Source organism: Euprymna scolopes, chromosome 14, assembly GCF_053919585.1.
Source record: "Euprymna scolopes isolate OS-2025 chromosome 14, ASM5391958v1, whole genome shotgun sequence".
In the NCBI taxonomy this organism is placed as follows: Eukaryota; Metazoa; Mollusca; class Cephalopoda; order Sepiida; family Sepiolidae; genus Euprymna; species Euprymna scolopes.
In genome coordinates this window covers 2,750,883-2,776,800 of record NC_136495.1, presented here as the reverse complement: position 1 = coordinate 2,776,800, position 25,918 = coordinate 2,750,883, and the positions used below count along the sequence as shown (strand labels likewise).

At 34.4% G+C, this 25,918-nt stretch overlaps 1 protein-coding gene and 1 pseudogene across 1 annotated transcript in view; one reads left to right on the top strand and one right to left on the bottom strand.

Annotated features, from left to right (window-relative positions):
• The window catches only part of LOC145292845 (cGMP-dependent protein kinase 1-like), a 736,944-nt gene that overhangs the window by 708,239 nt on the left and 2,787 nt on the right, over positions 1-25,918 (top strand). The window contains exons 13-16 of the mRNA XM_080138892.1: positions 696-837; positions 4,758-4,921; positions 8,912-9,097; positions 24,696-24,762. Coding sequence (XP_079995018.1) covers positions 696-837; positions 4,758-4,921; positions 8,912-9,097; positions 24,696-24,762 — 559 coding nt within the window. The remainder of the gene's footprint in view (positions 1-695; positions 838-4,757; positions 4,922-8,911; positions 9,098-24,695; positions 24,763-25,918) is intronic.
• On the bottom strand, positions 15,814-15,930 carry LOC145293605 (5S ribosomal RNA; annotated as a pseudogene).

Below are 25,918 nucleotides of genomic sequence, written 5' to 3'. Positions count from 1 at the left end.
ACTGTACACGTTAAAGTGCATGGGATGCTGCCGATAATTCTGAATCTGTTCAATACAAAGAAAGATATATAAAGGAAGGGTTACTTCCACAATTTGATTATATATATATATATATATATATATATATATATATATATATATATATATATAGTAATAAATAAAATTCATAATGATGCAAATAATCTTTAAGCAAATGAACCTAACAAGATAGTTACGTTGAGCAATTAATATACGGAATTAGAGATGAAAATTCAAAATTAAATAATTTATTTTATGACCAACAAGGAAAAGGAAAAAAAACATCTTTATACCGTGCTCATATTGTTCACGTGTAATTATGTGTATTCTTGCATTTCTCTACTTCTGTCCACCGATGCATTTTCCTATTCTCCTTTATACATATATACCCCTCTATTTATCCTAGATTTCTTTTACGTAAATTTTAAATATCAGTCATACTTCTCTATACATATAGTCTGTATTTATCTCATTTCTAAGCTAATGTCTTTATTCCAGCTATTTTAGAAATATGAATCTGCTTTCCCCTTCACCGATGAGAAGCATTTGGCCTCGAAAAAATCTAATTTTACAACTTTTACAATTAATATATATATATATATATATATATATATATATATATATATATATATATATATATAGCAAATACATTAATAATTTTTATTTTACCTTTTCAGGGGTCAATTCGATGAAGGGATGAGCCGATTTTATATTGCTTGCGTCCTTGAAGCCCTTGAATATTTACACGGTAAACACATAATTTACAGAGATTTGAAGCCAGAGAATTTATTATTAGACAAACAAGGATACATTAAATTGGTAAGTACCGACAGAAAGAATCGGATCATTATATAAGTGTGCAAGCAATGGATTCAGGATAGCAATTGCACCAATCGATGCGAACAATAAGTAATAACTACTAAATAAGTAATAATATTACAGTGACTTTCAAAGAGAATTCATTGACCAATGACTGGTTGGTTCCAATAAATGCATTCATTGTTCAAATATTTTACCACCCATGTATGAACAGTGTTAAAGTTATTTGCTACAGATTTGTGGAGACAGGAGTCAGGACAATTCCACAAACAAAAAGTCTAACATTAGTTACCCAGCTCCTGACAAATAACTAGAATCGCCACCGTTTTTTATCTGAATCATTCAAAAGAGAATCATCATGTCTTAAGTTTGTTTAAAATAATTTTTAACTTAATTGGGTTAAAACGCTAGCCTTTACTGTTTTTCGCAATAGTAAAAGGTAATATACTGAAAATTAAAGAAATTATATTACGATAGGATAATGTTGTGTGTCCACTCTACGGAAATAATGAACTCTTACATATACTATAAAAACAGAGCGATCTTAGCACGCGAGTTATGCACGTATCATACACACGTGGCAGTCGGACTGACGTATAATCACACTCTTTGTTTGTGTATTTGCTTTTCCGTTCAATATATTTTGTTTTCACTTATTATCGATGTGGTTAAAAGTAAAGAACCTTACCTCATGCATCGTGCGGCTCGTGTTAGGAAAGAAAAAAAAGAGAAAAGAGAAATGGCCGCCACCTGGTATTTATGGACTGATGATCACATGATGTGACGAGAGGGGGAGGGGGTATGCAAATGAGATGTGGTTGGGTCTCTCTATAAAAGAGCCGTCTTCTATACTTTGGGCGTCAGTATGGAAAGTGCAGAGAGAAGAGAACAGTTGGAGTTGTGCTTGAGACTTTTGATCTGAGGTTGAGTTCAAATTTAACGTCAACCGAGTAGTGTCTTTCTTCCGGATCTTTACGGGATCACAACTATTGGTCTCCCTTGGTTTCTTGTATTGTGCTTTGTTTCACTTGTGTTACTGCTACTTAAGAAGATAGTCTTTGATGTTACATGGCGACCAATTCAAACAGGGACTCTGACAACTTATCAAGTAGGGAGTTCCATTAAAATTTGTTTAATAGTTTTATACCAAAAAGAATAAAAGCGTTGATGAAAAATGAAAATCTTGCCGTTCGATCTAAAATCAAACGCAGTATTTCTTCTGTCATAAGAAGAAGTAATCTTCCTAGATTAAAACAATTTTATTTCATTCCCAATCTGGAATGCTCTTTTCGGGACCTTTATGTTCTTTACGTCAAAAACTGACATAGTGTCGAACTTGTGCTTGTGTGGAGACAAGTGCGCAGCGTCTTCTGTGGATTAAAGATGCAAGCCTTGCTACAAGCAATATTAGCTAAAAATAAACATGATAATTAAACACTATATCCTTATATCCTTATGGTGGCTGACATAATAGACACAATCTACTTCTCTGGATTAAATAAATGGTCCACTTTAAAATTTCGATAACGTTTTGGCGCTATATATATATATATATATATATATATATATATATAGAGAGAGAGAGAGAGAGAGAGAGAGAGAGAGAGAAATAGTTATATAGATAGATAGATAGATAGATAGATAGATAAATGGATAGATTTTTATATTTTGGCAGTAAGTCATTATTCAAGTACATCTGATTGAACACGACAGAGTTATTCTTTTTTTCTGATTTTTCTGGATATATTTTCCATTCGCCGAGCAGTCTTTTTTATTTCAACTGGCTATGTATAGAATGGCGCCCAAATATTGTTTTTCAGCCATATTCTTCTCAAGCGCTTTATATCAGTGCGTCCGTTTGTCATCAGGAACGAGTGTTGTCGTTTTCGCCAGCGGAAATAAAAAAAAACGCTTGGCGAATTGAAAAGATATCCAGAAAAATCGAAAAAAAAAAAAAAGAATAACTCTGTCGTGTTAAATCAGACGTGCTTGAATATATATATATATATATATATATATATATGTCGAAATATGATTTTTTTCAAAAAAATACCTTTTTTATATAGTAATCCTTAATTTATCAAGCTATTTGTAAATACAAAGCATATAACAAACAAATAATAATCTATATTCCAAATTTCATGATGTTGACCATTTTACAAGTTATTCCTTTAATTACGTTGACATTTACAATTCTTGACAGCGACTGTTCCGTAGCGCATAATCATTCATTGAATTATTATATCAAGCAATTAATCTATTCTGCCCATAACTCGTCAGAAGAAATAGCACTTATGCATTAATCCATTAATGAAAATAAAATGCATTTGCTCATGAATACAAAAGCCGAAAATTACAAGAGAAGTTACTATTTCCTTTTATTTTACCTTTTATTTTACCTTTTATTGCGCTATATTGAGATTTTAAAGTAAAGTCATTAAAATTTAAATTTCCCTATAATTAAAGTGTATTAAATTTGATGTACCTTACTATATTTTATTAATTTATTATGTATAATTAATCCATATATGCGAGTCTTTAGACTGAAAATTTGCAGAGTAGTTTGATAGGGAAATGTACACACACAGACAATTTCACTTTTATAGATATATAGAAATAGATTATAAAAGTCTGTGGAAAATCCGGCCGTCCTTGCCTGCTTGGATTTTTATTGCATATATTTGTTGGCATATATTTATATGCGTGTGTGTGTGTATGTGTGTGTGCGTGTGTGTGTGTTTAGAACTTTGTTCTTTCAATTATATTTCACCTTTTATTAATACCAATTCTTAAATTTATGAACCTCGATTTAATTACAGAGCATATAACAAATTAATGACAAAGGTCTATATTCAAAATTTCAAGATGTTGAAATGGGAGCATGTCTTTTCCCACAAGCGCCGGCGGGAGCTAGGCGAATACCCGGCGGCTTTCGGCGATCAGGCTGGCTTTGTTGTTGTGGGAGATTATGTTGGTGATTTTCTTAGCGTATGATCAAACGAAGTATTCTAGAGGGCTCAGGATAGGGAGGAGAGGCCAGTTAGAGAAGAATACAAATTTGTAACACTCCTTCTGAAGCAAAGCCTGAGTTTCTTTGCACTTGTGGGCCGGCATCGAGTTCTGCTGTCACATCCAGAGTCTGCCAGCGGTCACATCATTGAACCAGGGAATCACCACACTCTTAAGCACATCTAACTACACTTTGCTGTTGATTTTCAAGCCGAATTCGATTATGTAAGGTGACATGATGTGGCCCTGACTTGAAACCACACCAAAGACGATAACCGTCGCCGGAAACTTCTGTGCCGTCAAGCGTTGAAATGTTCGGATTGGCATTTTGAGGATGCTGGCAATTACCCTGTTGTCATAACTTGGATCGATAGAGAGTATGAGTTGTACAGCGGCGCATCTCCGATCTTGCTCGTTGAACATTGTGTCAATTTCAGACATGATAGAAGGCTCCTATCGCTCTTGGGATTTGTATGCAATTGGCCAACTTATAGATGGCCTGCAACAAAAAATGAAAACTAGTTTTCATCAAACGGAAATGGAATTATGTCGTCTTTTTATGGCGTCAATTTTATCGTTCCATCCTCTATTCTTTATATTAGGTTATTATTCGAAATTTCATTTGTCGTCATTGAAATTTTACTTGTTTTGGTGTGAATTAATTTTGTCGATCGATTTTGGATAATTGCTTTCCTCTCTACAAATCTATATCAATTTAAAACAATAATTTAACAGTTTAATTCTTTTACGCTGTCCTCATTCATAACCTTTTTTTTATAAAATCTAATTTGTTTTTTGTAAATAATTGTGAGATGATTTTTCTTCCTTTTGCTATATTCTAATATTAGTGACTTTTAAGTTGAAAAAATAACTGTTTACTTTGAATTACAATACTTATTCGTCTATTTCAGGTTGATTTTGGATTTGCAAAGCATGTCGCTCCAGGGCGAAAAACCTGGACATTCTGTGGAACGCCAGAATATGTAGCGCCAGAGATTATCTTAAATAAAGGACACGATCACGCTGTTGATTACTGGGGCTTAGGAATATTAATGTTCGAATTATTGAACGGAACGTAAGTAATAATAAATATGCTTCTTAAAATTAAATCGCTTCACAAATAAACTAAACTACTCAGCTACATTACTTTCGTAAAGGTTCACCATGGTGAGCCGTAAGTAGAGAAATAAAGAATTGTGCCAGCTTCCGAAAGAATGGTTTTAAAAAGAAATCGCAGAACCCGTGAACATTCCACGGTAATTTAATTTTTTTAAGCATATTATTAAAATGAATAATAAATAAAATAAAATAAATAATGACGAATTTTAAACAATTTTAGAAAATTCGTTTTTAATCTTTTAAAGCTAAAAATAATTGATTTAAATAATTAGGATTTTTGTAATAGAAATTCAACACACAACACATTGTTTTCTTTTGTTTTTTTCTGAATAATTCTTACATAAATTATAAAAGAACAGATGTCAATTAACTTTCACATTTTTAAGAATTTTAAAAAGAAACTATAATAAATAAAAGAATTACAGGTTCTCTAAATTATACTTTTTTATTATAAAATGAAATAGCCAATTTCGAACCGTAAATAAACAGCCATGTTTTCTTTTAATTTTTGAAGAAATCGTTTTAATGATTTGCAACTGATAAGAGCGACCATAAAGGAAGGTAATTCGTTTCTCATTAATAAATATTTTCGAGGATGCTGTGTTTCTTCTTATTTCTTTTCTCTTAAAATGAAAATTAAATACTTAAGTGACATCAATTCCATAAAGTGAACATAATGGGCTAGAAAGAGCCGAGTGATTTGCACGAAAATGATATACTGTCAACTGCATAAAATATTTTTACGAGGTTTCATCACTTATAAAAGCCAGGAGGCCAGTCGAGGATAAGTATTAATGAGGGTACGATAGTCAATATGACAATAACGTAGTAACCGCTAGTCGTTGAAATTTGGAAACGGATCACTTAAGAGGATAGCTCATCAAGAACTTGTTTACTTTGAACTTGAAGACGACCATATTGCAACTAGCTGAAAATCAGGAAAACGGAAGAGAATTCCAGAGACGTGCATCTTTGTTCATGGAATCAACGTTTATGTTTAGGCACAGATATAGAGTAGGGGAGATTATTGATAGTGTTTCAGTAAGACGAGTTTTTTTCGTGAAAGTTTGGCAAGAGTGGATCATAGATTAAAGCTCAGACGAGCACTTTTTTTATTACATTTTCACCCCAAACAAGGCCGATTGCAACTTTGGTGTAGGGGGCTACTATCAGGGGAAACAACAATCTGCACGTCAGTACAGTTGGGGAAGCAGGGACCTGGAATGGAATTCCAAAGTCTAGCGGTTCTGGGGAAGAAACTACTGGAGTAGAAAGATCTTTTACATCTAGGGATATCTACAGTGTGGGGTGGGATTTAGCAGCCTGTCGGGTTTGTCGAGGGTGTTCACGTCATGGGGGCACAAGTGCTTGCAGTTCGTCAGAGCGTTCACCATTAAAATACTTGTAGAACAGGCAGAGCGATGCAAAGTTTCGTCGATGGGACAGAGGCTGAAGCTTAGATGCCAGTTCAGGGCCTATCAGATTTGCGGCTCTCTTTTGAACCTTGTCAAGGAGCGAGAGACTAGCAGCAGATGCACCAGCCCAAATATGACAGCAATACTCCATACATGTCATGAAAATAACGATAGAGTGAAGACAGGCTAGCAATGTCTCTTCTGTGGGAAAGAAGTTGCAAGGAAGAGTAAAGTGCATCTCCTACTAGGCTATGAAGTTGATGTTTAACTCTGCCAAAGCAGGATGAGGTACTTCGAGCAGTTTCTGCACAGATACTCCATCCTACGACGTACCTGGCTCTTATACATGTAGACAATTGCATAGTGGTTTTAGCTAGATGATTTTTTTTCTTGACTGTTTAGCAATGGGAGACTATAGGAGCTCAGACGAGCTCTAGCCATGAAAATAACGATGGAGCATAGACAATGTTTCTCCTGAAGAAAAAAGTATGCAGGGAAAAGAAACTAGGCAACGAAATCTATTTTGAACTCTGTCAAGGCAGGGTAAGGTGCTTCTATCAGCTCCTGCCCAGATGTGGCAACAGCACTCTATCCTAGGACGTACTTGGCTCTTATACAGGTAGAGAATGCATCAGCAGTGAGATATCTACTGGAGCGGTAGAATGATCCAACCATTTTTTCCAGCAACCTTGGCCACGGATTTGATGTATGTGTTCTCATTTCAGGTCAAGAGTAAAGGTCAGACCAAGAAGTTTGTTAAAATATAGAGCCTCCCCAAGACGAGAGCCATTCATTTCAATTGATGCTAGATAGAGCGTTTATGATGGAAAGATAGAAGCTTCGTTTTAGATGCATTAAATATATTAATATAATCACAAATGAGAGCTTCCTTTAAATGACACTAAACAAATATATACCTAAAAATGTCGGCATCTTGCGAATGTTGACTTTTCTTATTTAATGTATCATGATGTCAGAGAGCAAGTAAAATTCTCAAGTCAACAGATGGAAGAAAACCTGAAGAAGCAACAGGAGTAAGACTCATCAGAGAAATTATGACTAAGAGCTAAACAAAATGGCCATATCTAAGAAACGAAAATAAGAAATTAAACAGAAAAAAATGATGTAAATTATTCACAAGTGTCTCGGTTATAATATCGCTTACTATTCATGACCTCAACAACCTTTTAGTATTACGTACGTAAGTTTCAAAAGAAAATCTACTCGGTAGTTCTATCCGCATCTGTTTCATTATATTAAGAAAGAATTTAATCGGGTAAAAAAATTTTTTCAAAGATTTTATTGCTTTTTCACTCCCGAAATGCGTATTTCGTGGAAGTAAAGTGATACTGTTTGTAAAAGAATTTACTGAAATACTATGTAGGGAGTTGAGCAGCAAAAGTTTCGTTCATATTGCACATGAACTTCTGCATGTCAGTACAGTCGGGGAGGCAGGGACCCTGGAGAGAATTTCTGAGTCTTGCAGTTCAAAGGAAGAAATTTGAGTAAAAAATTTTCCGATATCTAGACATCTCTAGAGTCTAGAGCTGGTATTTTGCTACTTGTCGGATAAGTAAATTAAGTAAAGGTTATTTATGTCAAGAGGAGGCAAGAGCGTGTTTGTTGAATATGATTTTCAGCATAGATCATCACCTGCTAGGAAAATGTCGACTTTGTCCATGTATTATATCATAGTGTAACTAGATTGATCTGAAATTCAGTTTTAAGTGAATTTGTTGACCCATCAATTTTTTAGTTAATACAAGAGTTTCAGTTTGCATTGTAACGTCGGTCATTTCTTTATTGAGTTAAACTTTGTAAAATGGTTTGCTAATCAGAATGTTTGTACATTATATTATTATAGTAAGTCTGTGTACATTTTATTATAATTATTTTGTGTACATTTTTTTATAATTATTTTGTGATCATTCACTTTTCTATTGTAATATTTATTCGTCTCATACAAGTTCGTCTTTTTTTAAAGACATTTCGATTTCTTTTGATTTTTCTACCTACTTATATTCCTTTTGTATAGTTTGTTATTAGTTCCCTTGTGCTTTAGATATAATTATGTTTGTTAACTCAAATATAAGCATACGTATACACACCACATATAAGAATATATATATATATATATATATATATATATATATATATATATATATATATACACGCACACACATAATTATATTGCTGCGGTTTGTTAAATGTTAATCCCATGGAATTCCAGTGTTTATAAAAACATGCAGAATCGTAAATCGTATTATCGTATAATTTTCTTTATTTATTCAGGATTATTGGCTACTTGTGGGCATACATGTTTCATTCGCGATTTTCTCGAAATCCAGTGTTATCAAGCTACTAATCTCAAATGGTTGCATATGCTAATAATATTCTCATAAATAAACAAAATTACACACATACACACACACACACACACACATATATATATATATATATATATATATATATATATATATATATATATACATATATATATATTATTTTTATTTTTATTTTTATTTCTGCAGGCCTCCATTTTCGGGCCATGATCCGATGAAAACATACAACGTTATCTTAAAAGGAATTGATGTCATCGAGTTTCCTAAACGTTTTAGTCGAAATTCTATTTTGCTCATCAAGAAATTGTGTCGCGAGAATCCATCTGAGCGGTTGGGATACGGTAAAAATGGATTATCAGACATCAAGAAAAACAAGTAAGTCCATGTTTATATCGTTCCGTATTTATATCTGCATTCTTTAAGATTCTTATGTCGACAGGATTATTCGTGTACATATAGTTTCCGTTGTCTTTTCCGATTGTATTGAGATACAAAATATTCATTTTAAATATTTATTGTAAATCAAATAAATCAATATACTTTAATTAGGTTAATAGATACTCAAGTAGAAATTATTCTGTGTCTAGGGGACAGGTCTCTACAAGCCTATTTTTTTTACTCGGCCCAGGCGAAAGGAACATAATTCAATTGGAAATTTTAACAGTGAGTTTTAGATATAAATGTATTCGTTAACTCAAATATATATATATATTACATATACACACCCTCAAATACATATATATATATATATATATATATATATATATATATATATATATATACCAATAAAGACATGCAGGGAACAGGGTTGTCTGGTTAAGATTCTTATTCGGACACTTTGTAGGTCGATTTTGGAAAAAAATAAGCATTTTGGAGTAAGCTTACTCCAAAATGATTATTTTTTTCCAAAATAAGCATATCTCAATCTGACTAATGCCCATGAATAATAGACATTTACACGCCTCAACCCCTTGGAAACACTTCAAATGAACTACGAAAATGCCATTTTTACATCTCCAACACATTTGAAAATAATTTCTGACGAGGACGCTTCACAGAACGTCTGAAACGCGTAAAAACGATTTCAATGATTTAAAAACATTATTACAATGATCCAAGCAGAATTCTCAATGAAAAACCAAGACACGGAATAATAAAATAATGTTAAAAAATACACATTGTTGGTAACTACCACCTTATTCAAATATATATATATATGTGTGTGTGTGTGTGTGTGTGTGTGTGTGTGTGTGTGTGTGTGTACACCACATACAAATTTCCTATGACTAGCCTATTAGCCATTATCTTACGTAACTTTATACAGATTTTTCTGATACTTAGAGATGTTCAAATAAAATCCTAGATTTTATCCAATGAGCTACACCAGCACTATCGCATTAATTTTAGAGTAAATAATGCCGATTTTCCCCTATTACTGAATTCATCCTACGGATTCCCATAAATACCGCAGGGATTTATATACATGGTATGGATATTGTGGTTACACTCTTCGAAACTGAATCATAAAAATAAAAAATATTTCCCTTGTAATATTCCTGCTATTCGCATTGGTGAAGATCAGACCGATTCCTTATTCCAGATTACAATTCCATAAACGTAAACGAATGCGAAAGCCGTTATTCAATATCGCGTCTAATGATACAGGCGGACGGAGTTTTACATTAAATAAAGCGATTACTGATCCGCACAGACGTATTTGCTTCTCTCTCTCTCTCTCTCTCTCGCTCTCTCTCCTTCCTAAATGTGTTTAGAGGGTGAGAGAGTGAGAGAGTGAGATAGATACAGAGACAGAAACAAAGCAGAGTTATATCTGGGTTTTTTACATTTGAACACTGTACCGAAACCAGAGAGAGGGAGAGAGAGAGAAAAGGAAAGAGTGAGACAGAGACAGATGGGAACAGAAAGAGAGACAGACAGATAGAGAGAGAAAAGGAGAGACAAGATCATCGTAACGTTAGAGGGAGGGACAGACACTGAGAGAAAGAGAGAAACAGTGAGAGAGAGAGATGAAGTCATCGTCACGGATTAACCTCATTACATTACCGAGTCCCGTTTTTTTTTTTGTTTTTTTTGGGGGGGGGGGTGAATAAAAAACACGACGTCAATTCAAGGCCGTAGTCGTGGCCGTAGCCTTGGGGCAGTGGCTATCGGGGCCGCGTCGTAATCAGGGGTTTAACTTTGTGCCCACGTAACGGATTGTTTTTCCTTTGTTTTATTATTTTTTAACATTTAAACAGGGTAAGACCTTGCGATAAATACGTATAACATTTCGTGTTTTTTCTCCACCTTTCTCAGTTATTTTTATTATCGACTTCAAACAGTATTATTGGAGGTTTTTCTCCTTTTTATTTGTTTTTAGTATCGAAATGAAATGATAAACCTTCATTTGTTTGGGGGGGGGTTCTTATTTGTTTTTGGAGTTTGTTTTTTTTTTCATCTTTTTTAACGCTGATAAGTGAAATAATTGAAACCAAGTACTGCAGTAATAAAAATTATAATAAATGATAAATACACGAAAGAAGTTTCGTTTTATTTCCTGAGGATAGGTGTACATGTTTTCGTTCTTGTATTAATTTCTGCTTGGTAAAAAAATTTGTAACAAACTATTTTTAGTCGTTTGGTTTTTTTTTTCTTCCACCTCTCTCCACCCGGGCTGCCTACTGCGGCTGATATTTTTCTTTTTCCTTCGCTTCTATTTTTTTTTAATTATTTTTACGGCTGGGAGTTGCTCATTACCCTTGCTACACCATCTCTCTCCCCGTTCTTCACATTCCGATAACCGTTCTTACCATGGGAGTTGTGGATGTATATTCCGAAAGTCGTTCGTAGCATGAAGAGCTTGGGCTTGGGCAGCAGAACCAACAAGAACAGCAACCGTACTTTAATGATTTTCGAGGGAAGGCGCTTCCACCGGGCAACGCCGATTAGCGGGTACTGCTAGTTATTAATATGATAATTTTAAATACCTACAGGCACTAGTGTTTCATTGACAGTAGTTTCAGGGGATTATCAGTGCAGGGTCTCGCCATTGCCGCCGATTGGGAAAAAGTCACTTTGTGTGCGTGTGTGTGTGTGTGTTTGAGTTCTTTCCTCATAGATTCCGAAACAGCTGAGACAAAGTTTTGCAAATTTTACACAAAGGTAATTTATATCTCTGGCAGTGTTCTGAGATATTTTTTCTACAGAAATTCATTCAATAAGTATCGAAAATCGAAAAATACCCGATCCTAAAATTAGTCTTTCGTTCTTAAAAAGAAAAGAATTTTAACAGAAGCATATTTTACTTATACCGGCAAAGGGAGATAATAAAATCTCATCAAATGATTTCTTCTTATAAAAAAAACTAGATTATTGTCATCTGTAGACATTGCGTAATGTTAAGCATTCGACTACGGATCGAATGATCCCCTGTTCAAGCCTTCTCTTTTATTTCTCTACTAATGGGTTCAATTAAAAAGATAAAAGACTGGCACTATTTAGAATCACAACAAATCATTTCTTCGTTATATTTTATATCAAATCATTTCTATGGTATATTTTAAAACGAAACATTAATCAGAAGAGCATTGTCCATGACATTCATCATCAAACCCAAATATCAGCTGACAAACACAGACTGAATGTGATGAACAGCATTATCATTATTATTATGTTTTATCTTTTTATTGTTTTTACGGATTAGATCACCGGGCAAATTATTCCTCGTAATACATAATATTCAATAGAAGATTGATTCTATAAGTCAGTCTTACACCGCAGGTTGTAAGTCTTGGCACATTTTCATATCGGAAACTATATGTATAATTTCTTACCTCTCAAAGTATCAGCTAAATTAATTCTAAGAGCGAACGTATTGCCCAATGTAAACATAAGAAAAAGTTCAAATTCAACCAATTCGAAATTACTTAAACCTACGGCTATAAATTTACTCAATATATAAGCATTTTCCTATTTCATTTTGTGAAAATAAATGAGTTGGTGTACACTACCCCTGTCATTATATCCACGGATAAGTGTGTTTGTTTTTATATATGTGATTTTATGTATATGGTTTTATGTATATGGTTTTATGCAATATGGTTTCCGCTCTGCAAGATCTACAGCAGATGTGCTAACGGTTATATCACATAGGATTAGTGAATCTCTTGGCAAAGGTTTCCTTTCCAGGGCAATTGCTCTTGACATATCGAAGGCCTTCGATAAGGTATGGCATAAGAGCCTATTTCACAAGATTTCCAGCGAAGGTATTACTGGAAATGTTTTCTCAATCATTAAATCATTTCTCTCTGATAGGTTCATAAGAGTAGTGATTGATGGGCAGAAATCAGAGGCCCACAGTATTAATGCTGGAGTCCCCCAGGGGTCCATCCTGGGCACAATTCTCTTCCTGATCTACATCAATGATCTCCCAAAACACATACTTAAATCATTCGTTGACATCTATGCTGATGACACGACCATCTATGGAAACACATCAAAGGCTGTAAATGACAAAGTTCTCTTTAATTCTCTCTCCTCTGATGTTGAGCACGTGGTACAATGGGGGAAGAAGTGGCTGGTCACTTTTAACTCATCCAAAACCAAGCTTCTATCTTTACATCATCAACGCTCTGATCCCCATTTGGCATCAATTGAAATAGATGGCTCTCGTCTTGGGGAGGCTCCATGTTTTGACAAGTTTCTGGGTTTGAACTTTACTCCTGATCTGAAATGGGACACGTACATCAAATCTGTTGCCATGGACGCTGGGAAAATGGTGGGATCCTTCTACCGCTCCAGAAGATATCGCATTACTGATGCAATTCTCTATCTGTATAAAAGCCAAGTACGTCCAAGGATGGAGTACTGCTGCCACATCTGGGTAGGAGCTGCTAAAAACAGCCTATCCTGCCTTGACAGAGTACAAAATAGACTTCCTGTTTTAGTGGGGAATGCCCTTTTCTCTTCCGTGCAACCTCTCTCCCACAGAAGAGACGTTGCGAGCCTGTCTTTGTTTTATCGTTATTTTCATGGCAGGTGCTCGTCTGAGCTCGAATACCTCGCCCGCCCCCCTGGCCAATCTTTCACAAGAAACACCCGTCTGGCTGAAACTACTGTCAATAAATTTCCCCCACTCTTTATCTGTGCCTAAATCCAAACGTAGATTCCATGAGCAAAGCTTCTTTCTTAGAACTGCACGCCAGTGGAACTCTCTGCCGCTTGCCGGTTTCCCACCTGACTACAACTTGGACGTCTTCAAGTCCAACATAAACAAACTCCTGACAAACCGCTCCCTTAAGTAAGACACTCTATCAAAACCCCCAATACTAATGATTACTACAATACTATCTCATTGATTACTGTACACGCAATAACTCTTATCCCTGAATGGCCTTCGGGCCTTGATAAGTTGTGACCTCAAGTAAAAAAAAATATGTATATGTAAGCATCTTCATATATGTATATGTGTATCTGTATATACATCTATGTCTTTGTAAATGTGTGTGTCCTGTGCTTTTTGTTTGTGTATGTATTTACCTTTAGTTTCACATTTTCAATATTATTTCACATCAGTTCATTTTTTATTCTATATTTTTATATATGTTTGTATATGCATTTATACATTTATATAAGCATATATATGTATGCATAAAGTTATAATTAATAAGTTAAACCACCATTAATTAGTTAAACCATCACTATTCTCATATCCCACTTTACGTTTTTTCAAATTTAAAATGTTTCAACCTGAATTATATTCATGACTGGGTCAAAGTGACACTTACTGACCTATTTTTATCTGTTCTAAAATATTTTTCTTTTTCGTCTCATCCTAAACTATGTCTATCTCTCTTTATCCCCTCTACTTTCGTTTTTTTATATTCTTTCTTTCTCTCTTCGTTACTTATCTCTCTTTTTAATATTTCTCTTTCTCTTAGCAATCTAACTAAGAATCTCAATTTTCTTGATTCGTTATTTTTAAAAACACATCGCATGACCTGGTGTTTTTTCCTTTACAGTTTCATAAAGTTTTTTTTTTAATTTGAATACATTTTCAATACACAAAATGTGTATACACACACACACATATCTCTCTCTCTCTCTCTCTCTCTCTCTATATATATATATATATATATATATATATATATATATATATATATATATATATATATAGTCTCGGAAGTTTTTAACCTTTAAAACTATACAAAAGAATATTTTTTATCATTCGTTAGAAAACCATCTAGTCAGTAAGTCATTTAATCACCTGTAATCACTGTATCAATTCGCTCTCGAATTTACTATAATACCAATAATTTATTTTTCAAGGGATCATCAGTTGTTTACCATGAAACACTGTTTCGGGGATTTAAAAACAAAACAGTATATTACATCATGGCTCCCCAGCAGTGTTGATCAAACACCACCACCCTTAATCTTATGAAGAAGGCATGTTTCAAACATTTGATCCAGTTTTCTATTCTTAATTGCAAGTACTAACCTTTTCATACTATAAAAATGAATTTCTTACCTGTGCGATTCATCAATTTCCACATTTAAAATGGATACATTTTTTAAATGCTAGTATATATATATATATATATATATATATATATATATATATATATATATATATATATATATATATATATATGATTGACCCTCCCGTCGATTTCGACGTTGGTGCAGATGTCTGCCACCGGACAAAGTAGACAGTACATCACAGTTTCCTTCTCCTAGATGCATGCCTTAACAAAGACTAGAGGTGCATCTCTCCCAGTGAATTAATGCGCCTCCAGATACCAGCTTGGAAATTTCTACGACTCGATTGAACTGCTAGTATATATATATAAATATATATATATATATATATATATATATATATATATATATATATATATATGTATGTATATGAAGGCTTCCTTCAGTCTTGACAGACTATGGATACCCACTGTAAGGGTGCCTGCGCGTGAAATTTGTGTGGCCAGACTTGCGCAACCTCTAACCACGCCTCTCCTGAGTCAACATTGTTGCATACCAGTGGCAACTTGAGGTACAAGACGACTGGAAACAATGCCGAGATAAGCGGAGAGCACATACAGCGCCTAGAATTCCCAAATGGTCACCCATCTGGTATTAGCCAGGCTCAACGTTGCTTAAATTCGGTGATCTGACGAGAACCGGTGTGTCAACGTGATTATGCCGTATATACATATATATATATATATATATATATATATATATATATATATATATATATATGTACTAGCAGTTCAGCCCGGCTTTGCTTGGGATCTGTGTACTGTTCATAACTTTATGTGCATATGCATATATTAAAAAGTCTGCATATGTACCGTAATACCTTTCTATATAATAGGCTTCCTTGACTACCTTACAGAAATGTTGATAGAGACTGCAGAAGTCAATTTTTTTTAACTTTGACCCCAATTTTTACCCCTTAACATCTATTGTTTTAAGCTCAAATTAAATTAAAAGGTTTGATTGATGTCCAAGTAACCTATATCTATAATTTCAAGTGTTTAGAACAAAAATTGGCGGAGAAATTTGGTCGAACTTGTAAAGGTCAACTCTTTCAACTTTGACCTCTTGGCAGCAAAATTTTCGCTCAAAAAACTGAATAAAAATCCTGCTGCATGTCTGAATAGCCTTTATGAAAAATTTAAAATGTTAAGAACATAAATTGGCTTAATAGTCTGAATCTTTTGAACTTTGACCACTTGGCAGCAAACGTTTCGGCCAAAAAAAACAATTAAACAGCTTGTCCACTGTCTGAATTCACTTTATGTAAAATATCAAATGTTTAGACACAGAATTGGCTGAGTAATTTCGTAGAGACCGCAGAGGTCAATTTTTTTCATTTTTGACCGCAATTTTTTACCCGTTAGCATTTATTGTTTTTGGATCAAATCAAATTATCAAGTAAGATCCTTGTCCAATTAACCTATATCTAAAATTTAAAGTGGCTAGACCCAAATTGGCAGAGGAGTTTGGTAGAGTTTTCACAGGTAAAATCGTTGACCTCTTAACAGCAAAATTTCTCAATACCCCGTACATCAAATTTCGAGTCTGCAGACCGAAAATTCACAGAGTTATTTAGTAGAGAAATGTACACACACAGGCAGACACACACGGAGACATTTTGACCTTATATATATATATATATATATATATATATATATATATATATATATATATATATATATATATATATATATATATATATATATATATATATATCAGTCAGCCAGACTCAGTTGGTAGAGTGCTTTCCACGCATGCTGGAGGCTCGAGTTTCAAATTCCGGGTGCAGATATCTCTGACTGATGAGCCCACATGAGTATTAGACTTCCGGTTTGTTGGCTGGCATGGCTGTTGTGAGCTGCGGCGTTCTTTGGGCTGTGGAAATAATTATATATATTTATATATATATATATATATATATATATATATATATATATATATATATATATATATATATATATATACACTGTCGACTGTCAACACGACGGTTCTAAGTTCACTCCTTAGCTTGGGAGAGGTGCTAGTCTAGCGGCACTGATGAGTTGTGATACAATGAAACAGGACTGTATGTCGATGACTACAAATATATATATATATATATATATATATATATATATATTGCCTAATTGTAACTAGACAATTACTATTCCTATTACAATTAAAATTTCAAAACCTATCAGATGTTTGAAAGGTTTAAATACATTTATCACCCGTTTTCAGCTTTATTTCGTACTCACTATAAGGTTTTAAAACTTATAAACGTTTATATTAGCAACGAAAAAAAGATGTTTTCAAATAAGTAGCATCCTGTAGAAAAAAATATATAGTTTTGAACTTTATTTGATAATTCATATTTGTATATATTTTTACTTTGTTGTAGACGAAGATATTCAAAGGCATTATACTGGTGTCAAAATTCGATACGACAACATAAGCTACTCTAAGTAACAGCCTTCTTAGCTTGTTTTAAAAAATGTGTAGTTTGCTAAACTGGATCCGTGCCTAAAAGCGCTCATGCCAATATCGACAAAGCAGAACCCGAATGTGCGTAACTGATAATCACACCCTGTGTGCGTCTCGTTTTTCTGCTTTCACTAGGATTTGTCGATCAATAAAGACATTCAAGTCGTGGTGAACGCGATCACCTCGGCATAGGATTCACTAACCAAAAACATTATACACACACCGACGTCATCATATACTGAGTCGTTGATAGCTGCAGGAGGTTTTTAGCGAGCCATAACCGACAATAGGTTTTCTTGTTAAATATCGTATGACTATGCGATATCCAAAGCTGGTGACACCGGTTGAATGGGTTCTCTAATGTCTTACATCAGTAATGCATCGGGTTGAACTTCAATTAATGCATATATATATATATATATATATATATATATATATATATATATATATATATATATATATATAAGAGAGACAGAGAGAAAAAATTAAAACTGTAAGTTGAAATTTACAATTAAATGTATTGTTCGACTGAATACGCCAAAAAACAATTTTAAAAAGTCCTTATTCCGTGGAGTTTCAAAGAATGTTATTCTAGCTATCCTTCTCGTCAGAGGAAAGGGAGAAATCAGGAAAGTATTATTCTATAAAGTATAATGCTAGAATTTGCTACTTATGACATTAAATGAAACCATACTTTATTATAGTAATAAATTGCAGAGATGTGCATGTCCTTTAAAAACAACGAGTGAAAAAATATAGGAAATGTAAAAAATTATTTAAAAAATAACCCGGACATAAAATTGAAGCTTGCATGAAGATTCTATCGTTCATAGCTTGAGGTGATTTTATTGTAAATATCACTCGATGGAAGGCCGCTTAAGTGCTAAATGTTTTTGGTTGGTTCTAGCTGATAGCATCCAACTAATTTTTTTTTTAACTTTAAAAACCAGATGTATGCATATTTATACATAATATTTAATAAAGGATTGGTTCTGTCATAATGAATCCGAAATATGAAAAAATTAACATATACTTAAGCGAATTATACGACCGAGCGCTTTCGCTAGTTTGTAATAAAAATAATCTAAAACTCTCTTAAAGCTGTTGTGAAAAGTTAGAGATGACCATAAAAACATATATTAATAAAATATTAAATAGAATTAAGGAAAGATAATAACAAAATCAATATAAAAAGTTCCATAACAACAACAAAAATAACGCAAAAAAGCCCCCAAATATTTTATTATAAATAGTAATGACCCGAATCCCAATAGAAATAAAAATACTAACAAAATGTGGAAAAATTTTAACTGTAGAACTGAATCACTCTATCTGCAACGAAATAAATATCTATTAAAAACTTTGTTTACCAGGCTGCAATGTTTACCAAAGAAAAAACAAATAACAAAAATATTGCGCAATAATGGCCTCATTCGATTTCAAAAACATATTAAAACCACAGAAATGCCTTCAAAAACAAAACACGCCGAGTAAAAACAGCATTAACAATACACTACTCGGAGCTCAAAAAAAAATAAATAAATAAGGAAGCTCCTCGATAGTCGAGTGGAAAATATCATCGCAAATCAGCAGTAGAACTGGCACGACCTGTGTTCGCTATGTTTGAATAAGAAATAAGCTATTCTAAATTTTAAAGAATCCCAAAACTTATTAAATTGTAGAAATTATATTTTTTTTAATTACATTTTCACCCCAAAAAAGGCACATTGCCACTTTGGTGTAGGGGGCTACTATCAGGGGCAGCAACTGCTGGGTCACTTTGTTGGGATTTGGGCAGCAAGATGTCGGTTGACGTTACACTTGAACTTCTGCATGTTAGAACAGTTAGGGAAGCAGGGAACTGGAATGGAATTCTAGAGTCTAGCGGTTCTGGGGAAGAAACTACTGGAGTAGAAAGATCTTTTACATCTAGGGATCTCTACTGTGTGGGGGTGGGATTTAGCTGCCTGTCGGGTTTGTCGAGGGTGTGTATGTCTGCAGTTCGTCATGAGCATTCACCATTAAAATACGTGTAGAACAGGCAGAGGGATGTAACGTTTCGTCGATGGGACAGAGGCTGAAGCTTAGATGCCAGTTCAGGGCCTATCAGATTGGCGACTCTCTTTTGAACCTTGTCTAGGAGCGAGAGACTAGTAGCAGATGCACCAGCCCAAATGTGACAACAATACTCCATACATGGGCGAATGGTGGCCTTATAGAGGTACAGGATACTTTCAGGTGTCAGTAGTCTTCTAGCCCGGTAGAGAGAGCCTACCTTTTTCGTTGCGGCCCCGGCAATGTTTTCAATATAATTGTTCCAACTCATGTTTCCTGTGAACGTTAGGCCAAGCAGTTTGAAAGATGTACTCTCAGACAGGGAGTCACTGGTCATTGCTATTGGTGGCAGAGAAGGTTTCTTGTAATTATTGAAGGAAACCAGTTTAGTCTTGGCGGCATTGAATGTGACCATCCATTTATGTCCCCATTCTACTACAGATCGGAGGTCATCCCCTAGTGTTTTTGCCATTTCTTTAGTTATGTGTTCATTTGTTTTCCTGTCATGCCTGTTATAGAGTGTGGTGTCATCAGCATATATACCCATCTCAGAGGCAGTTTTGTCAGGGAGGTTATTAATAAATATTAGGAACAATAGAAGCCCAAGGATAGACCCCTGAGGCACTCCCGCATTTATATCACACTCTACGATCGTCGAGGACAACCTGGATTTTTCTCTTATCTAAGAAGGATTTAATTATGCTAAGTATTCTACCAGTGATACCGTATGATTTAATTTTCCTGAGGAGACCCTCATGCCATACCCTGTCAAAAGCCTTAGATATATCTAGAGCTACCGCTCTGCCCTCCCCCGCTTTGTCCAGTGAATGGTATATACGTTCAGAGATTACAGTGAGGATGTATGCTGTGGAACGGGCTTGTCTAAATCCATATTGTTTGTCAGTCAGAAGTTTAGCATCTGTAAGATGCCGGATAAGAGCATGGTTAATTATGGTCTCAAATATTTGGGCGAAAAGTGGGAGGAGGCTAAGTAGGCGATAATGAGATGGGTCAGTTCTTTCGCCAGAATTCTTGAATACTGGTACCACAGAAGCAGTTTTCCAACAGCTCGGAAAGCATGCTTCATTAAGGCATTTGTTGTAGAATTTGGAGAGAGCTGGAGCTACTTCGGCTTAGCATTTTTTTAATAGCACAGCTGGGATGAGATCGGGTGCACATGTTTTTGAAGTGTAAGTGTTTTTATGATAGCGTGTACCTGAGCAGGGGTGATAGCAAACGTATGTACACACAAATATTTTATCTTAGGATAAGAACACATTAAAAATAAATAATATTAACAACAACAATTACAAAAATGACGATGAAAATTATAATAATTAATTAATTAACCAATAAATAAACTTATATGAAATAAAATGTAAGCAAAAACATAGGTGAACAATCAAAAGTCCTAGGGACCAAGGTATGCGCTATAAGGAGGATCAAGTACTTTGTCAAAGAGTCTGTGACAAGGATGAATCATCCTTGCAACAAATTTTGCGCAAGTCTTTCGAATCTTCAGTGAACAGTTCTCACACTGACGTCAAACTGTGCACTTTTTGTCTCTATAGATACACGTTGGTCCGTATCCATGAAATTCTTTATTTGGCCAATCAACTCTGGTGTTCTGACTCCCTTACTCTTCCCACAGACTCCCTGCCTTCCTTGAGTCTCTTATGTCACTCAAAAACTGATACCCGATTCATGCCAGATGATCCAAAAAGAAGTCTGAAGCATTCCATATGTTTATGTGGCATTTTTTCAAGTTTAAAACATAATTTTATTGTCTATCATTCTTCTAACGTGCTACCACGTCCCAGATTGCATTGGAAGTGACAATCAGACTTTAGTAGGGTGTATTGCAATACCTGCTGTAGCTGTTCATTTGAACTTGAAAATATAAAAAATGATCGATCATCTCATTTTCAAGGGTATACGACAGTTTTAAACGTGTGTAAAAAAAAGTTTGGAAACGTATAAAAGGCACCTCTTAGCACTTTCATTCATAAATTTTAGAAGTGCCTTGAAAAGTTGATAAAAAATACCTGCCTATTCAACGTTAAAATAGACAAGTAACGCATGGTTGACGGCTATCTATAGTAGCAAGAACAAAAGAATGAATTACAAAGAAGACAAGGTTGTTAATACTCACCTAAAATGTATCAAAAATACTTGAAAAATTTAAATTAGAAAAATCTCATAAGCAGTGAACTGAGATCGTTATGAATGTATATTTCTATGGACTAGTTGACCGAATTCATAACGTGTATAAGACGACAAAGCTTTAACATTTCTACAGAATTAGCTAACAGAATTAGTTAACAGAATTAGTTAACAGGATAATGAACTTCTGACTTCCTAAGGCATATATTAATGTATAGTTTTATCTTACAGCTTAGCTATAAAATAGATATTATTAGCTATAAATAGCTATAAAATAGATATTATTAGCTATAAAATAGATATTATTAGCCATAAATTTCTACTTAGATTTAAAGTGATCTCCATTAAATAGCAATCTCTATATCGATTTCCCTTAGATGGGCGAAAGTATTATAATACAAAAAGTAATACAAAAAAAAACTGAGCCGATACTCCTTGTTATGCAAAACACAATTTCGAATTTTAAAAAACGTCAGAATCCTATTAAGATCTACACTTAATATCTACAATTCTATGTGTTCGTATCTACAGTAAATGTGTCCATACTTCTATTTATACTTAATTAAACGCCATTTCAAATCATATGTCGCTATTTGAACCTATATTGAGTAGATACATTTTATTATCCATCCTATCGTCTTAAATATCCAGAGTTCGGCCATCAAATTTTATTTTAATCCCTAATATCAATTTAATCATACTTTTACATGCAATCCTATTCTTAAACTAATACATGAACAATATTTTAATCAAATATTAACTCTTCCATCTCAAACCAAACAGTTGCAAATTTAGTTGCTTCCACTGCATGAATTTTTACTTATCCCCTATTCCAGTAACAATGAAATGGAAAGCATAGTAATGTTAGTTTTACTTATTTTGAGGAGTGCACTTTTTCAGTAGATATGCAACCTTTAATAACTAACCTATTAACATTAACATCCCTTGCGGGGTCGCAGAAATATCTGGTTCAGGACCCAGGCACGGAACTAACCCTCTCGGTGCTGATGGACCCGTAGATCTTCTGAGGTCATCCGTCTAAGGGGAGGGAAACTCTGTAGCTAAACCAGTGTTACTGACCTTATACGTCTTAGCATAAAACAATGGGGGGGGCTCCTCAGTCCTGGCCGACGACCTTCCTATAGCAAATTAATGGTTTGCAAACTAATTTAAATGATGTTGAATCAGATCTCCTAGCAAACACCCCTGATATCTTAGCGCTAATTGAAACTGACCTACACTCCTCTATCCCTCTAACCACTTTAACATGCCTGCTTATTTCCCACTTTGCCGTAATGACTCAGACCGGCATATGCACGGGCTTGGAGTCTATATTCGAAACACCCTCCCCTTGACTAAAGAAACAAAACTAGAATCAGACGATCAGGGCTTTATGTGCTTCAGACTTAACATGCAACATAGAATTAGCTCTCCCTCGACCCAGGACTGAACCCTAATCAGCAAAGCCTCTGACAGCATACATACAGCCACCTTTCTCCATACTAGTGCACAAGTACATGTACTTGGTGGCTTCAATGTCCACCACAGTAATTGGCTTGGATTCTCTACTTACACAGATGTAACTGGTAGCATAACACGTAGCTTCTCTATACCTCATTCCCTCTCACAGACAGTTATGTTTCCAACACGTTTTCAGATCAGCAAGATCAACATGCCTCACTTCTAGATCTATTTCTGACTACAGTTCCTGATGATTATATAACTAATACCAATAGCCTACTCGGGAATGCTGATCACGCTGTGATAATGGTAGAAATCTTCCTAAATTCTCCACCCAAAACTGACGAGTATTTTGTCAAAACAACAAGATATTACAAGAAAGTTGACTGAGAAGCCATCAGTTATCAGAGATGCAATATGGGGAAATATTTTGCTCTTCTCGTTGAACAGTGTGCAAATAAGACCACTGAATGGTTCAAAACAGCAATTGAAGCGGAAATTTTATAGCAAACCCTCTCTCCACAATGGTTTACTTCTACTTGTACAGTTGCTATTGCTCAAAAGCAGCATGCAGACCGCAGATTTAACCAACATAAATTCAATACAAACAGACAAAAGTTTATAAAAGCTAGAAGTAATTGCAAGAAAGAATTAGCTATGGGAGTATATACTGAAACCACCAGAAAACGAATCGAAGGAATTAGGAACCCACGATTTCTGAAAGTTCTACAAAATTGTGGTAAATAATGGCAATCAACAACCCTCCTCCCACTATCACCCAGTCATGAGGTTAGTTGCAATCGAGAAGGTCCACATGCTTGCCAGTCGGTCTGATTCAAACTCTACATTAATCCCAGCAAACCACTCCCTTCCTTATCTTTGCGAGCAGATGCTAGATGATCTGAAAATCACTCCTTCTCAAATGCATGATAATATCAAAACTCTAGACACCTCAAAAGCATGTGATCCCGATCTCATCGCAGCTGTGCTATTATAAAAATACTCCGTTGAGGTTGCTCCAGTCCCTGCAAACTTCACAACATGTGCCTTAACACATCTTGCTTACCTGACTGCTGGAAACCTGCTTCTATGCTAACAATTTGCAAGAATTCTGATGAAAGAACTGACCCATTAAATTACCGACAGAAACACTGTTTTAGACTCAAATTCCAGAATAATAATCAGCTCGATACTAAAAGTAAATAAAACTTCTTGAATTAAGTTTTGGAATTGGTTTTATACCTGAGTGGGTATTTTTATTGAAATATTAATCTGTTGTATTTTTTTTCAGATGGTTTCAAGGTTTCGATTGGGATGGCTTAAAGAAACAAAGATTAATTCCACCAATTATTCCAAAGGTATGGACTCGGTGTAATCTAAAATCAATCATTACGTCTGAAATATTGATTTGTTCTGTTCTTAAATCTGAGAATTAACAATTCGTCTCTTGAAAATAACAATCTCTTTTTCCCCATATGTGTATATTAGCAAAGTCTCAACCTTTACCTTTGACCTAGATCATTAAAAATAGTGCCCACCATCCCTAGGTCAGAGACTATCATCATGTCAGGTATGACTATGATCGGTACAGTGTTGTGGGCTGTAAAAGTATACACACACACACACACACACACACATATATATATATATATATATATATTGTCGAAAATAACGACTTTTTATGTTCAATGACGGTTTAAAAACATGTACAATTTACATATTAATTTTGTTGTAGCATTATCGAATATTTGCATGTAGAATCCATATGTTGCATGTTGTTGCATTGTTTCTGCTAGCGCTTTTTTACTAAAACCGCAGTCGTCTTCAGGAGTTTGTCTGCTGACAAAACTTTAAAACGTGAGATTATTTATTAAAAAAAAGTACGTTTTACGGAGAGGTGGCCATGTGTTTAAGGTGTGTCCAATTTGCTGTTTGTATGATATAAAATCAGGTCTATTAAAATTGCAATATGATAAAATCTACAATCTTTTTCCATATTCTTCACTCTCACCTACTCATCGTTAATTAAGTTAAACTGGGCCTTTTAAAATATTACGACTGGATTCATAGTTAATATCATTTATTGTTGAACATTTCATTTTTGTATACAAAGCCTCTAGAATTTTGAGTCGTTTTACCTTGGGATTATTATGTAAGATTTTAATGTTTTCAATCATAATTTTCTTACATTCTGAGTATGGGTAGCCATGATCTTTTAGGTGTTGACTTATAGAACTGGAATAGGAAAGGTGGATTTTTAGTTTCCCGATGTGTTCGTTATGTAACCAATGTAATTCAATTTAAATTGCTCTGTATTAAAAACTACAATATCCTTGGGATGTATTTGTTTATGTGTCTGCGAGAAAATATGCTGTTTTGTTATATATACGCTAGGAGATCCAGGGGAGATCACTCTAATTTACTTTTCCTAATATACCCTTGGCTTAGTTTTATCCCTTTACTTATTTATATTTGCAGGCTAATTTGGGATTGTTTTTATTTTACTATATTTGT